Source organism: Ursus maritimus, unplaced genomic scaffold, assembly GCF_017311325.1.
Source record: "Ursus maritimus isolate PB19 unplaced genomic scaffold, ASM1731132v1 scaffold_20, whole genome shotgun sequence".
Taxonomy (NCBI): domain Eukaryota; kingdom Metazoa; phylum Chordata; class Mammalia; order Carnivora; family Ursidae; genus Ursus; species Ursus maritimus.
In genome coordinates, this window is record NW_024424453.1 from 51,964,978 (window position 1) to 51,982,051 (window position 17,074).

Below are 17,074 nucleotides of genomic sequence, written 5' to 3' on the forward strand. Positions count from 1 at the left end.
ACATTATTCTTGATTAAGTGAGGTGGTTTTGGGGTGCTTTTCCTCATTCTAGCCTCCGTGCAGAACCACCTGGGTTATGTCAAATCACAGACTGCTGGACCCTACTCCCAGATTTTCTCATTCAGTGGGTCTGGGATGGGATTGAAAATTTGCACATTTACCCAGTTAATGCTGTTGCTGCTAGTCGAGAATCTACACTTGCAAAATCACTGCCTTAGACACATTTAAGTAAAACTAATTCCTAATAGTTATCACTCTGTAAGCTAGATTGAAATCATTAAAACTACCTTGACACAAATTTAAAACCATCCTCCATGGTCTGTTGTTTAAAGGAAGAGTACATGCCATAAATGTTATGTCAAGTTTATTGTTAAATATTGTATTTTTGCATCTGTTGGTAAACTATCTTAGATTCTGATGTTCATGCAGTTATGCGCCATTTTCTATGGGACTGAGCTGTGAGGAAGACTTTTTTTTTTAAAAGTTACTGGCTTTTTAAAAAGAAGTTATTAGCTATTAGCCCCCGAGATGGATCAGAATCATTCTAAATTCTGTATTACTATTAGGATCCCACTATATTTAAACCATTATACAATTGGCTTTGCTTATATTTTTTATTTGGGTTGTATTTGTTCCCAATCCTGGTGTAAATGTTGCCTGTTAATACAGCCCTGGTTTGTGAAGCATTCTTATGTGTGTGTATATCTTTATTGAGATATACTTCACATACTGTAAAGTTTACCCATTTAAAGTGTACACAATTCAAGCGGTTTTTAGCATAATCACAGAGTTGCACAACCATCACCACAACCCTATTTTAGAATGCTTTCATTACCCCAGAAAGAAACCCTGTACTAATTAGCAGTCATTCCTCACCCTTCCTCTTCCTCCTCCACACCCAGCCCTGGGTAACCACTAATCTACTTTCTGTCTCTGTGGACTTGCCTATTCTGGACATTTCATATAAATGGAATCATATAATATGTAGTCTTTTGTGATTGACTTCAGTTAGTATATTGTTTTCAAGATTCATCCATGTTGTAACATCTTTCCTTCCTTCCTTCCTTCCTTCCTTCCTTCCTTCCTTCCTTCCTTCCTTCCTTCCTTCTTTTGTTCTATCTGTCTGTCTATCTATCACGACTGGTTAATACTGCAGTGTATGGATTTGCCACATTTTGTTTATGTGTCAGGTGATGGACACTTGTGTTGTTTTCAGTTTTTGGTTGTTATGAATAATGTTGCCATGAACATTTGTGTACAAATTTTTGTATGGACATATCTTTTCATTTCTCCTAGATAGATACTTAGGAATAGAATGGCTGGGTCATATGGTAACAATATGTTTAACACTTTGAGGAATTGTCAAACTGTTTTCCAAAGCAGCTGTACTATTTTATATTCTCCCCAGCAATGTATGAGGTTTCTAGTTTTTCCACATCCTCACCAACACTTGTTAATCTTGTTTCTGTTTTTTTAAATTATAGCCATCATAGTAGGTCTGAAGTGGTATCTCATTGTGATTTTGATACACATTTCCCTAGTTACTAATGATGTTGAGCCTTTCTTCATGTGCTTATTGGCCATTTGCATATCCTATTTGGAGATATGCAAATAATCAAATCCTCACCCATTTTTAAATTGGATTATGTCTTTTTATTATGGTGTTGTGAGAGTTCCTTATATATTTTGTATACAAGTCCCTAATCAGATAATAAGATTTACAAATATTCTCTCCCATTGTATGGGTGGTCTTTTTTTTTTTTTAATACTTTCTTGATGGTATTGTTTGTACCACAAAAGTTTTTAATTTTGATAAAGTCTTTCATTGATAGTGCTTTTAGTATTGTATCTGGGAAACCTGCTCCTGTCTACTCCAAGGTCATGAAGATTTAGTGCTATGTTTTTTTTGAAGAATTTTATAATTTTAGCTCCTACATTTAGGTCTCTGATCCATTTTGAGTTAATTTTTGTGTACGGTGTGATGTAGAAATCCAACTTTATTTTTTTGCATGTGGCTATCCTGTTGTCCCAACACCATTTGTTGAAAAAATATTCCTTTCCCATTGAGTTGTCTGGGTACCCTTGTCAAAAGTCATTTGATCACTAATGTAAGGATTCTGGACTATCAGTTCTGTGTCTTCTGTCTTGATTTGTTGAACATTTACATTAGTATTTTTAAAATTTATTCCTAGAAGTAATGACTTTTTATGTGAAATGCTTTTTTTTGAAGATTTTATTTATTTGAGTTAGAGCGAGAGAGAGATACTGAGAGTGCACAAGCGGGAGGAAGGGGCAGAGGGAGAGGGAGAAGCAGGTTCCCCCCTGAGCAGGGAGCCCAATGTGTGGGGCTTGATCCCGAGACCCTGGGATCACGACTTGAGCAGAAGGCAGACGCTTCACCCACTGAGCCACCCAGCTGCTCCAAATTTTTTTTTTTTTTTTTTTTTTTAGCTTTAAAAATTGTTACTTGGGGCGCCTGGGTGGCTCAGTCTTTAAGCGTCTGCCTTCAGCTCAGATCATGATCCCAGGGTCCTGGGATTGAGCCCCGCATTGGGATCCCTGCTCCGCAGAAAGCCTGCTACTCCCTCTCCCACTCTCCCTGCTTGTGTTCCCTCTCTTGCTGTCTCTGTCAAATAAATAAATAAAATCTTTAAAAAAATTTTTTAAAAACTGTTACTAGGTAGTAATAATATACCAAATTAGAAGTAATAATCTCCCAAATTAGAAAGTTATTAAAAAATAGACTTGTAAACAGTTTTAAGCAGAAAACTGAATTATATAAAATTTCAGACATTTTGTTGTTGCTTTTTTGTTGTTGTTCTTTTTTAAAAATCATTTTTGTATTGCTTACTTATTTAAGAAAGACCAGAATTTGAATAATTGCTAAAAAAACATGTTTATGCCTTTACATTAGCATTATTATGCAGAACAGGAAAGTACTGAAAACAGATGTCTGGAAAGTAGCAAAATTCAAACCAGTATTAAGTTTACTTGTGTGAAGAGAGGCTGTATTCTGTTGTATCATTGTATTCTGAATACGAAACAGCTTGTTGTTAAAAACAAGAGTAACATTTCTGAAAACACTGATGCTTCTTCATTTTATGACTCTTCACAAATATATGTGGTCTGCATACCTTTTCATCTTTCAGAGGCTACATTGCTGCTTGATTTTGTTTTCTTGGATAGCAGAGAGGATATAAAGTTCTTATCCTGGCATAACTGGCTTATTACCCTCCTTCCATTTCATGTGCATGTTACTAAACCAGGAGTTCCCCCAACTGCTTGTATTTTGCAAAAATGCATCTTCATGTGTTTGTGCCAGTGCTGTATTTCCTGTTATACTGCATATAAGCAATGAACGTATGTTAGATAGTAGGCTGATGGCTGTGACTTTCATTTAGGAGTCTTTGTCCGAAGTGGAAGAAAAATACAAGAAAGCCATGGTTTCCAACGCACAGTTAGACAATGAGAAGAACAATTTAATCTACCAGGTAGACACCCTCAAGGATGTTATTGAAGAACAGGAGGAACAGATGGCAGAATTTTATAGAGAAAATGAAGAAAAATCAAAGGTAATTGTGCATCTCATCATTCCTTTCTCTGGGTTGGAAAATTAGAACCTGCCATTTCGGAGGTGCTGGGCTTGATGGAAGAGTGCAGCCTACCTGGGACTGAAGCTCCAGTTGAAACTGATTGGTCTGAGGAAGTTGACAAATGTGCGATATCAGATCTTAAAATATTTTCCTTTTTAAATTTTTGTAAAATCTATTTAATTCTCTTAAGGAAAATCTTAAGACCTCCTTCATTTTCTGAAGATAGAATACAACTCAAGTTTTATCTTTATTTGCTATCTCTTAATTATTAGGGACAATTATAGTGAATTACTTATTTCTTCCTGTTTTGACTGGCTGGAATGCCACAAAGCTCTGAAGACTTTCAGTGAGATAGTTCATTTTTTTCCTTTTCTATCATTTTTCAAGATAATCTGTTTTCTAAATGATTGGAGAGAAGTTTTTAACCAGTTATTTAAAAACAGCAGGATGGAGACATGGGTCAGACGTCAACAGATGTTTTCTTTAGAGGTTTTGTAAGTTATATTGTTAAAACGTGCCCATGGAAAATAAAAGCCACTGTCCAAGGTTCAGATTTGCCCTTTGACAACTGCAGAAAACAAATTGGGTTCTCTTATTGGATTTGGACTTTTTAAAGTGTTGATGTCAGTCCAAGCAGAAGACAAAAGGATATTACTGCCAAAAAAAAAAAAAAAAAAATGAGTTGTGACTACATTGCAAAAATAAAAAGCCCAGAAAACAATTTAGGAAATGTACATTGGTGAATTGTTAGAAACATCAGTAAAATGAAGGGAGAGAAGCTGTTAATACAACCTCAAAAGGACTGGTATTAATACTATAGACTCTAATGGGGATTTTTTTCCTTGAGGACTGAAAATGCTCATTCCAGTCTGTTTTGGTCGTGTTTAAAAAGTGTTCGGAAGTGTTTGTCAAGGGCTTGGGGGAAGGAAGGCTGAATAGACAGAACATAGAGGACTTTTAGGGCAGTGATACTATTTTGTATGATACTATACTAGTGGATACATTATTTTTGTCAAAACCCATAGAATAGGGGCGCCTGGGTGGCTCAGTCGTTAAGCGTCTGTCTTCAGCTCAGGTCAACATCCCAGCGTCCTGGGATCGAGCCCCTCTTTGGGCTCCCTGCTCAGCGAGAAGCCTGCTTCTCCCTCTCCCACTCCCCCTGCTTGTGTTCCCTCTCTCGCTGGCTGTCTCTGTCAAATAAATAAATAAAATCTTAAAAAAAAAACAACCCAAAACCCTGTAGAATATGTAACACTGAGAGTGAGCCTCAATGTAAACTATGGACTTTGGGTGATGAGGATGTGTCATTGTAGGCTCAGCACTTGTAACAAATGTCCCACTCTGGTGCAAGCTGTTGATAGTAGGTAGGAGAGGCTCTTTGTGTGTGGGGACAGGGCTATATGGGAACTCTTTACTTTCCACTCAACTGCACCAAATTAAAAGTGCTCTAAAAAATAAAGTCTATTAAAAAAAAAAGTTAGGTTAAGAAGACTTGTGTCTATATAAGTTAAAAGGAGACCTCTGGATATTTTCATTCTGGATGACGGGCTCATCGAAGACTATGATTTGGTGGCATAGGTGGTTTCCTCTTTGATTCTTCCTGTTTCTCAAGGGCAAATTTCTGAGATTCTGAGCTGTCATATTTTATGTAGAGCCCTTGGACTCCTTTTTGGCCTTTCCACACATTTTTTCATGTCTATTTCTGGCTCTTTGTTTCTGGTAGATTAGAAGAAAATCTCATGCTAAGTATTTAATGTTCAGTACTAAAATGAGTTATCATTCCATCTTCTCAAATGCCCTTGAGCATTTTTAAAATACAAAAAGAAAAAAACCCACAAACCTCCATGATTAACTTACTAGGCAACTTTATTTTTTCCTTTTATGTTTTTCTAATATGTAGAGATGTGTTAGTATACATAGAGCTGTGGTTTTTTATTTTTATGTAAAAAAAAAAAGTGTGCTTTTCAAATTTAAAAAATCTGTATGCTTTTTAAATACCCTGTAAATCTGCTTTGGGTACTGTAATGGCAAAGACCTTGTGATAGTGTTTTTCTAGTGCACCTTCTCTTTGAGCTCTTCTTTTTTTTCCCCCCAAGAGTTTGTTAGTTTGCTTGTTTGTGTGAGAGAGCAAGAGAGTGAGTGAGTGCGGGAGCAGGAGCCCAAGCAGGAGGAGGGGCAGAGGGGGAGGGAGAGGGACGTGTAGACTCGGCACTGAGCGTGGAGCCCAACGCAGGGCTTGATCTCAGGACCCTGGGATGATGACCTAAGCTGAAGTCAAGAGTTGGCTGCTCGACTGACTGAGCCACCAAGTGCCCCTATAGATAGTGCCTCATGCAGTAGAATGTTCACGTTTAGAGACCTACAGAGAGGTCAGGCACTCAAGTATGTTTCATTATAGCTCAGAAGGAAAGGGTAGATAAGGACCATTCAATTATAACAACATTGATATTAATGCAGTTTTTCAAAATGTCTTCAGTGCTTCCTGCTGGGGTTATAATTGCGTCTTAAATATTGTCTCTGTACCCACTCTGGGGAAGAATGCCTGATTAGGAATGTCTCAAGTATATTATTTTCTTAATATCTATTTATTTTGGTAGTGGATCCTTTCTCTTTTTTTTAAGGCTTATCTGAGATTTTTAAAAAACGTTTTATTATAGTTTTTAAAAATACAGAAAATAGCGGACTATTCTGAACCCTCCTAAAGCCCATCATCTACCTCCAGCAACCATCAACCTATGGCCGATTTTGCCCTACTTCCCTCACTCCTATTCTTTGAGACAAGATTTCAGTCACTCATATTTTTAAAAAAGATTTTATATATTTGAGAGCGTGAGCGAGAGACAGCAAGCAGGAGCCAGGAAGGAGCAGAAGGAGAGGGAGAAGCAGACTCCCCGCTGAGCAGGGAGCCTGATGCGGGGCTGGATCCTGGAACTCCTGGAACTCTGGGATCATGACCTGAGCCGAAGGCAGACGCTTAACGACTGCGCCACCCAGGTGCCCCTAGCTTAGCTATTTTTGACATTCATCTGTGTTGTAGTGTGGGTCACTACTTGATTACCTGACCACATTTTGTTTGTTCATTTGTGTGTCGATGCCCATGCTATCATGAATAGTGCTGCTATAAACATTTGTGTACAAGTCTTTGTGTGCACAGATGTCCTTTCTGTTAAGTGTGTACCTGGGAAGGGAGTTAGTTGCTGGATCATATGGCAACTCTATGTTGAACCATTTGAGGAAAGCCAGGCCATTTTCCACTGTGGCTGCACCATTTCACGTTCCCATCAGCAGTGTACGTGAGTTCTCATTTCACCACAGCCTCACCAACACTTGTTAGTGTCTGACTTTTTTTCTTTTTACAGCCTTTCTAGCAGCTATGGTTTTGATTTGCATTTTCCTGATGACTAATAATTATGAGTATATTTTCATATGCTTCGTATATTTTCCTTGGAGAAATAACTATTCAGATCTTTTGCCTATTTTAATTTTTTTTAAAGATTTTATTTTTTTGGGAGAAAGAGAAAGAGTGTGTGTGAGAGAGAGAGAGCACAAACAGGGGGAGGAGCAGAGGGAAAGGGAGAAGCAGACTCCCCGCTGAACAGGGAGCCTGATCCATCCCAGGACCCCGGGATCATGACCTGAGCCAAAGGCGGACACTTAACCGACTGAACACCCAGATGCTCCCTCTTTTGCCTATTTTTAAATTAGGTGTTTTTTTTTCTTTTTATTATTGAGTTGAAGAATTTATATATTTTAGATACAAGTCCCTTATCAGATACAACTTAAAAAATATTTTAAAATGTCATTATGTCATTATGAAGTCAAGAATACAAGCATTTGATGATTTGAATTCATCGTAGCTTTTGTTCTTTTTAATTTTCAAATTGTTCAACCTTTAACTAATATGAATGTGTTCAGGTTGATTTCCAAGTAATTTTGACATGAGTCTAAAATTTTTTTTTTTTTTTTTTTGATAAATTCTTTGCTGTCTAGCACAAGAAAGTGTTCCAGGCTCATCTGGTACATTTCCTGCTCCAGACCTGGAGTTAGCTGTTTGTCCAAGGAACCTTGGTTCTTTTAGTGGGGCGGCGTTGGTGCCAGAGAGCTCTTGCCACTGAGAAGATCATTGTTTATAAGGCTTTTTTTAGTGGATGTGTCAGGGAAATATTTATGTGGACTACTTTTTTGTTTGTAAAGTCAAAATGTATTATGAATTTATGCTGGTAGTTCTAGTTCATGTTCAGGACCTTGGCATTTTTCCTTACCCTCTGTTTTACATATGTGTATCTCCGTTCTCAAAGTCACTGGGAATGATAGTAATTATGTTATATTTTGTTCTCTTTGCTCTATCCCACAGTGCTCAGAATAGCCATACCAGTGTCGCCACGAATGATACAATTACTGAAAATAGTTAAAAGTTTTTTGTTTTGTTCTGGTTGGTTGTTATTTTGCTGCTATACTATGTATAGTCCAACCATTGTCTTTAAAAGTTACTCGAAATAGTTTCTCTGTGCTTATGCTGCTAACTGGATATATAATTAGGCTCACTGCATTTTATTTTCGATACTTAGGAATTGCTTTAAAAATTTTTATCTTTAGATTATTTTTGCTTTCAATTGTGATGAAAAATAATACAAAATTTACCATCGAAACCATTTTAAGGTGTTATAGTTCAGACAGTTTGGTAATATCAAATATATTCACATTGTTGTGCAGTGGGAACTTTTTCATCTTGCAGAACTAAAACTACTCATTAAACAACCCCCCCCCCCCCCGCCGCCCAGCTCCTGGCACCCACCTTTCTACTTTTTCTCTTTCTGAGTTTGTCCACTCAAGGTAGCTCATAAAAGTGAAATCATACCATATTTGACTTTTTGTGACTGTCTTATTACACTTCACATAATGGTTTCAAGGTTTATCCATGTTGTGTTGTAGCATGTGTCAGAATTTCCTTCTTGAATAATATTCCAGTGTATGTATGTACCACATTTTGTTTATCATTATTCTGTGTCTGGATACTTGGGTTGCTTCCATCAGGAATTGCTTTTTGAGTTTAACTTTGTTTTATAATTACATAAGATATTTACATATATCTGAAGTCAAACCAACAAAGAAAATATATTCAAAGAAGTCAGTCTTCTATCTCTGTTCATCCCTATTTCTTGAGGGGATTTTTTAATTAAATGCTTTATCCTTCCATTTTTTAACTTAAGAAGATATATTTTGCTATTTGAAAAAATATATACAGAGATGTATGTGTTTATCTCCCCTTTCTTAGAAAATGGTAGCATACTATAAATAGCACTGCACACCTAGCTCTTTATCGCCTCATGACCTGGGTCTTCATGCTTTGGTGTCACTACTGGTGCTTCCATTGTGTGCAGGTACTATAGGTTTTTCCACCAGCTCCCTGTTAATGGACATTTGAATTGTTTGCAGTCTTTTGCTGTTAAAAATAGTCCTGCAGAAATGATGTCTTACATAAGTCTTTTTGCATTTTTCCTGGGCTAGCTAGGGAAGTCGTCAAAGTGGGCTTATTGGGTCAAAAGGCACGGTCATTCTGCTGGATGTTGCCAGATTCCCCTTTGTAGTAGTTACGCCACTTTGGATTCCTACCAAAATGTACAAGAAGGCCTGTTTTCTTCCCCTTAGTATTTTCCTGAATACGTTGTCAAGTGTTTGGACTTCTACTAAGTTTTTTCTCTTAGTGTGATCATCTTTTTATATTCAGAGTAATTTCTGTTTCTTTTTCTGTGAACCATCCATTTCTTTAGGCTGTTTTTCTATATAGTACTGTTTTTTTCTTTTTAATTTTAGAGACTCTATATAGAGAGACAGTAACCTTCTGTTTCTGATACAAGTTGTAATTTTTTTTTTTTTGTAGATTATCATAGGTGTTTTTACTTTGCTTAGAGTGCCTTTTGCCATTCAAAAGTTTTTATGTACTCTAATTTTATTACCCATTTCCCTTTCTTGCTGGTGGATTTTTAGGTCATTTTTAGTAACATTTTTCCTACTCTTTGGTTATAGGAATTCACTCATTTTTTTCTCTAGTAACTGTATCCTTCTTTCCTTCTCTCTTTTTCTCTCCCTTCTTTCCATACATTTCCTATCCTTTTGAAATTTGTCCTGGTGCAGAGTGTGAGGGGTGGTTCCAAGTTTTTTTTCCATTTGGGTATCCAGTTATTCCAGCCACACTAACATAAAACTCTGTCTTTTCTCATTGATTTGACATGATCTTTTTGTTTTGTTGCTTAATACATTTGCACATGTAACTGGGTGTATTTCTGGATTTTCTCTTCTGCTCCTTTGGTCTGTATTCATAAGCCCTTATAAACATTGTTTTAATTATATAGGCCTTATGTCTAGTAAGGCTAGCTTTCCTTTGTATTTTTTTTTTTTTCTGGCTGTTTTTTCTTACGTTTTTCTTCCAGATACACTTTATAATCAATTTGTCAAGCTCTGATGAGAAAAAAGCCTAATGGTATTTTTATTTGGACTGCATTAAATGTATAGATTAATCTGGGGAGAACTGACATTTTTATGATGCTACGTCTTTTTGTCCAAGGTGGTATGCCTTTCTATTTGTTTGGTCCTACTTCTCTGGCCTTCAGTAATATTTTATATGATTTTCCTCATACTGATTTTGGGTATTTCTTGTAAGTTTACACATGTATTTTTTTAATTATATTTTTTGATATTGTGTTTATTATATTTTTCTCTCTAGATTTTATGTATATTTATGAAGCTTATTAAATATTATATATATTTTATATATTTTATAACCTGTTACTTTAGTAAGTCTTTTCATTGTTCTTAGTCATTTTGCCATTGATTAGTCTGGGTTTTCTAGATATATACTCCTAAGAGATGAAAAATGTTAATTTTCTGAACCTTTCCTTAGAATACAGAATTTTTCTAAGTCATTATGCATGGGAAGTCCAAGTGGGTTTCTGGAGGTCAGACTTAGCCTCTGTGTTATTATACTGGAGATGTGCCAGTTTGTTGTGTGCCATTATCTGTGTAAACCATATCATTTGTTTATTAACAGGAGTTAGAAAGGCAGAAACATATGTGTAGTGTGCTGCAGCATAAGATGGATGAACTTAAAGAAGGCCTTCGACAGAGAGATGAGCTCATTGAGGTATGTGCATGAACTGTGGAAATACTTCATTTTGAACAAAACTCATTGAATGGGACGAGGGAGTGTGTGTTGGGAGGGAAGGGAGTTAAAATGCTATAGAGTTTCCTTGTCTCTTCATCTTTGCTGTACCCTAAAATTTCACACACATGAAAGAAAGTTAGGCTTAAAAAATTAATGCTACCAACTGTGTAAGCATTCCCCCTTGTAGTAGCAAAAGCTTTTGTAATTATCTTTTATTCCTTAGCACATTCTTTCCTATAGATATCTGAAGAAATGGCAAAAGGAAAAGTTACGAGTACCATTATTCTTTGGAATGTAGTGAATGCTGTCTGCTGGGACAGGGTTCTTGGGGAGTAAAATGTTTGATCTTCACTGAGGTAGATCTGTTTCTGAGGCAGCTAAAGGAAAAGAGCTAGTCAAGACAGACACCTTATATATAAAAAGCTGGAGGTTGGCAGGTTATGCTGGTGGAGGAACCCCCGAGTGCCCGTGTTGGCAGCATCCTTAGGAATGTGAAGCGGTGGGGTCCACCAAGAAATCTAGAAAGCATTTATTATCCTTTTGTTCCTGCTACCCCGTGAGCATCTCTGTTTCTCTTTAAATGTGGTCTTTCCTCTTGAGGAGGGTTTTCCTCGTGTTTCAGAAGTATGCTGGGCAGGGATCCTGCCCACTGGCGTGCTGTGGTTATCAAAGGTGTCCTGTGTTGACTTAATGTTGATGATGTGGGAGTGATTTCAGGATGGCCAGCTCTTACTTATCCCTGGGAGAGGCCTCCCGTAGGTACCACACTCACCACAATCATCCACGAACCTGTCACTCAGGACCCGCCCTTGCTCTGTTCCCCTCCCTCCTCCTCTCTTCCCCCATGGACCTGCCCCACTTAATCTCTCACCCTGTAAATGACTTAAAAAAAACCATTTAATTGAGGAAAATAAATGACTACTTTTCTATTTGTGGATTTCTGTTAACTTACCTTCTTTCTTGAGAACGATTGAATTGATTGTAGCCTGCTGAAAGCAGATTGAGTTTGTGAATTCTAAACGCAGACGCAGATAACCTTTGAAAATATCAGATTACATGTGAAGTTAGTTGTCCTAGTTTTTCCATTTTTGCCATGAAGCATATTATCTAAATTTTATATCCTGCTGGTATTTAAAAATATGTGAATTCCTCTTCTTTTTTGTCCTTTTGTATTTTTTGTGTCTATATGCCAGCCACTTGTTATTTCTTTTTCTAATTAAGATATATACTTTTCCCCACTTTTGGTTTCAAAAGAATAATAAAGCTGCTTTGGCAGCTGCTTCTGAAATACAGTAGCTTAAGTTAGAATTGGTTAGGTGTTCTAGTTTTTTTTAATTTGATGATTGTGCTTAAGAGGAATTATAATGCTTGATTCCCATAACTTGTCACTGTGGTTTAAAAGCCGAGGGTGCTGGATGTACAATCTTTAAAGACCTTAGTTTTAGGAGATTTTATGTTTAGAATTAACATCTCTTGTATGTTAATACCCATGTGTATGTATAACTGAAAAACCTTGAATATGACAAAATGATGCTTTTTGGTCTTTCATGGTAAAGTAGATAAGAAATGTGTAAGTAGGAAGAGTAGGAGATGGTAATTTACCAATAATTCTTAGAAGAAAACCTGTTAAATATTCAAGGATATAAATTGAGCCTCGTTGCCTAAGGAGAACAGTTGCTTAAGAATTGCTACATGCTGAATTCTGGTTTTTCTAAAAAACTAGACAAAACTAAACTAAAAATATGGCTGTTCCTTCGAGTTCTTGATATTCTTGCTGTCATAGGTTCTGCTAACAAATTCAAATGATTAAGCTGAGATACGTCTTATATTTTTTAGTTCTGTTTAAGAAAGTTTAGAACTATGACTTGTTCTCTGTACTAAGGATCATGTGTTCATATGCAAATCTGAATTTCCCTCTCTAGAAATGTAAGTGGCTCCATGTTTGGAAAAAAGGCAGTTATCAGAGGAAGAGCACACACACGGAGCTGTGTATACACAGAAACCCTAACTGGCTTGTTGCCACAGAGCTGTGCTTGCAACAGTTCTTCCCACTTCCCTTGTGGCAAGCCAGCGGGAGTCCTGTCACCAAGACACTGGATGTCATCTTTCCCTTTAGCAAGCAACTCTTTTCCTGCTCAGCACAGACTTTCTTTCTCCCTTTGCTAAGTTTCTTTATCGGGTTTATTTTTTGTTCTCTTTTCCTCCCTCTTACCCCCCTCTGTTTTTTCTTTCTGCTCTTCTATTACTTCTCTCCCCATTTCCTCTGCAGGAGAATCAACGAATGCAGCAGAAAATAGACACCGTGACAAAAGAGGTGTTTGACCTCCAGGAGACACTTCTTTGGAAAGATAAAAACATTAGGGTATGAAATGAAATTGGGCTTTGGTCTGAAGCTCATCGATGAGGAATAGACCAATATAATTAACTTAGAGATTCCTGAAAATGTGTCCTTTTGCTTATTTTTGAGCATTTATACACTGAAATGGGGAATAAGCAGAAGACAGAAAAAAACTTCCAGGGGAAAACTTGATACTATGCCTGGAAAGAACTCTTCTTGCTAGCAGGACTCTGGGCTTGTGAAACCTACAAAGTAGGAACTTTCTAGGGAAGTTTATTTCCCCAGGATTCTCATCCAGAAGCAGCCACAGGCATTTAATTCAAACTCAGTGGGTAACTTGATATCCTTACATTGCAAGAATTTTGGATGAGAATCAAGAGAACAGTGAGTGGGGGGTGGAAGACAAGTAATTAGTATCCCATAAATCCTTGGTGAATAAAATAGGAAGAGATTAACATCAATTTAGTTACGGAAGTGGATAGGAATGTAAGATTTGCCAGAGTTGCCAAACCATGACGTCACCTCTAATTATAACCCCATGACTCCCCAAAGCGGGGGCCCAGATAAGGAAGTCTTCAGTGCTTTTTTGCTAAGCCCTTTAGGTAGATTCCAAGTGCACAGGAGGCTGGAAAAATTCCCACCAGTTCATCCCGTGTCACACTTTGACATGTGCCCCATCTCATGGTGTGAGCTCTCTCTTCCGCACTGGGGGTGCCACACAACCATAGCTGCCAGAGGCTTACCTTGTCAGGGAAGGGCTACGGTGGAGGAAGCAGAGGGAAGGAAGGAAGGAGGGAAGGAAGGAAGGCCGGCCCTGTCCTGAGAACATAGAAAGTTCTGTTCTGCTTGAGTTTAGGTGGCGTAGGGAAAAGTTGGCAAAGATCCCTGAGAACACCTGTGATAGACACGCCTGGATGAGAAGCCCTCTGGGTCATACCCCTCAGTGTTGTGGGGGGGCTCTCATATCCAGTTCTTTTCATTCCTCCAAGGACCTGTCTTTTTTTTTTTTTTTTTTTTTAAGATTTTATTTATTTTAGAGACCGAGAGTGAGTGCACAAGGGGAGGGTGGGGGGCGGCAGGTGGAGAGGGAGAAGCAGACTCCCTGCCGAGCAGGGAACCCTTACTTGCTGGATCCCAGGACCCCGAGATCATGACCTGAGCAGAAGGCAGATGCTTAACTGACTGAGCCACCCAGGCACACCCCATCCTCTTATTAATAAACACATGGGAAACAAAATTACTTTTTAAAAGTTTCTAACATTTAAATACTGAGTTTCTAAAATTCCACCCAAAGCTAGAAGAGCCTTCTGGAATATAAATTAACATCTGTTAAGAGTTTTGAAATTTTGATTGTGAACTCCCGATCTTATTTACATTTTTACTTGGGGAATTTAAAATGAGATGTGAAAAAACGTATGGCACAAAGTAGGTAATTTGTAAAGGGTAAAGTCTATTCGCTATCTAGAATGGTCTTCTTTTAGGATCTTTTTTTTTTTCTTTAAGATTTTATTTATTTATTTGACAGAGAGAGAGAAAGCCAGCGAGAGAGGGAACACAAGCAGGGGGAGTGGGAGAGGAAGAAGCAGGCTTCCCAGCAGAGCAGGGAGCCCGATGCGGGGCTCGATCCCAGTACTCTGGGGTCACGCCCTGAGCCAAAGGCAGATGCTTAATGACTGCGCCACTCAGGCGCCCCTTCTTTTAGGATCTTAACATAATTTTCCTTAGCACAGATCTGTAGGTCCATGATTTCTATTTTGTATAACTGTCTTAGTATTTAAACTGATTATTTTGGATCAGCCATAGGAAAACCCCAAACCATGCAGTCCAATAAAATAGCTATTCAAAATAAAACAAAAATATTTTTTCTACCAAAAAGATGTGCTCATAGTTAAGAAATTATTTGACTTTTAAATACTCATGGCATTATTAAATGAATAAGTGGCTATCTTCTTTCTGTATGGTATATAATAATGTGTTCCTTTGGCTTTTTTAAAAAGTTACACTTAAAAAAATTTTTTTTGAGGTAATTGTAGATTCACATGCAGTTGTAAAGAAGTAATACAGAGAGGTCCTGTGTGCCCTTTATCCAGTCTTTCCTAAATGGAACATCTGCAAAAACTATATAGTAGAGTATCACAGCCAGGATATTGACCTTGCTGTAGACAAAATACAGAACAGTTTCACCACCACAAAGATGTCTTCTGATGCCCTTTTATGGCCTTATCTACTACCTTTCCTATTCCTCCCCAAGCCCTGGCAACCACTCATCTGTGCTCGTTTCTGTAATTTTGCCATTATCAAACCACTATATAAATGGGATCATAAAGTATTTAACCCTTTGGGGTTACGTTTTTCACTCAGCATGATTCTCTTGAGTTTTATCCAAGTTGCATTTAGCAATAGTGGGTCCCCTCCTTTGACTTTTTAGGAAACTTTATAAATTGTGGTAAAATACAAATAATGTCAAGTTTACCACTTTAACCATTTATCGGTGTGGAGTTTGGTAGTATTCAGTACATTCACACTGTTGTGCTGCTGTCACCACCGTCCATCTCCAAGCTCTTTCATCTTATAGAACCAAAACTGTGCCCATTAAACAGCTCCCCACGTCCTCCTCCCTGTAGCACCTGGCAACCACCATTCTACTTTCCATCTCTCTGGATTTACTATTCTAGGTACCTCATATAAGTAGAATCCTAGAGTCTTTGTCTTTTTGTGACTGGCTTATTTCACTTAGCATAATGTCCTCAAGGTTTGTCCGTGGTGGGGCATGTGTCAGAACGTCCTTCCTTTTTGAAGGCCGAATGATGTTTCATTGTATGTATATACCACGTTTTGTTTATCCATTCATTGGTTGGTAGACAGACACTTGGTTTGCTTCCACCTTTTGGCTATGGTGGATAATGCTGTGCACATGAGTTTTCAAATACCTCTTTGTGGCCCTGCTTTCATTTCTTTGGGTTGATATCCAGGAGTGGAATTGCTGCATAATATGATAATGGTATGTTTAATTTTTTGAGGAATAGCCAGACTGTCTTCCACAGCAACGGTACCATTTTCCATTCTCATCAGCACTGCACAAGGGTTCCATTACCAACACTTGTTTTCAGTTTTTCTGATAGCCATCCTAATGTGGTCCTCCCACGACTTACACAAGACACATTTTCAATATAGTCAGTGACTATCTCTGGTATCACTTGTCTCTAGCTTCATTTTCAAGATTTAAAGTTACTAACTTAATAAAGAAACGTGACCATTATTTTTATGTTAGAGTTTGTTTTTCTTTAGTTCTCCTTCATCGATCCTTGTGGTCATGCTTGTAGCCCTAAAGCAGGTCCGAGGGCCAGGTGACTATGTGTGGAATAAACACATACAGGACTTGTGTATCTGGATAGCCCCATGTGAGACTCCATCCCGTTCTGATTAGAGATCTTTCTGGCCCCGTGCAATTATATGGAGAAATAACCTGTTGCCCTCAGAGTTCAGCCTGTTATACATAGCTTTCAGGCTTCTTGACACTAGAACTTGAGGTTAGGTCAGGGGTAAAGAATTATTTAGATCTCCACAAGCATGCAGTTTTATCCTGAGTGGGGGGAAAAATCTACTGTAAGAGCTATTCTTGAATGCAAACACAGGCTAGTGGTCTTATGGTCAGGTACTACAGAGCACTTCAGATCCGGCGTGAATACATGTGCTCCAATTATAAGGTATTTCAGTAGCCTCCAAACTTTGTGGTGAAATGGGGGAACTTATAGGGTGTATTTTATTTTGCTGTCCGTAATTATGGGAAGTTGAAAAGTCCAAAAGTAAAGATAAAATGCATTGCTATAGGATGTAGGAAGAGGAGCAAATGGCATGTACTAGCATTTGCTAGAATTTCTAGTTTCAAATTGGTCTGTTCCTAAGAGATCGTGTATACTTAGTGGTGGTGTTGATGCAGAGCACGTTGTGGCAGTGATCGCTGACCGGGTTATACGTGGT

At 37.9% G+C, this 17,074-nt stretch overlaps 1 protein-coding gene across 9 annotated transcripts in view; it reads left to right on the forward strand.

Annotated features, from left to right (window-relative positions):
• Positions 1–17,074, forward strand: part of LRRFIP2 (LRR binding FLII interacting protein 2) — a 105,014-nt gene that overhangs the window by 74,737 nt on the left and 13,203 nt on the right. For 8 of the 9 annotated variants that reach the window (XM_040636975.1, XM_040636978.1, XM_040636976.1 and 5 more), the window contains 2 exons: positions 3,402–3,572; positions 10,642–10,734. In XM_040636975.1, the coding sequence (XP_040492909.1) occupies positions 3,402–3,572; positions 10,642–10,734 (264 nt within the window). Of the gene's footprint in view, positions 1–3,401; positions 3,573–10,641; positions 10,735–13,024; positions 13,118–17,074 lie in introns of all 9 variants that reach the window. The other variant, XM_040636982.1, reaches the window with a different exon arrangement.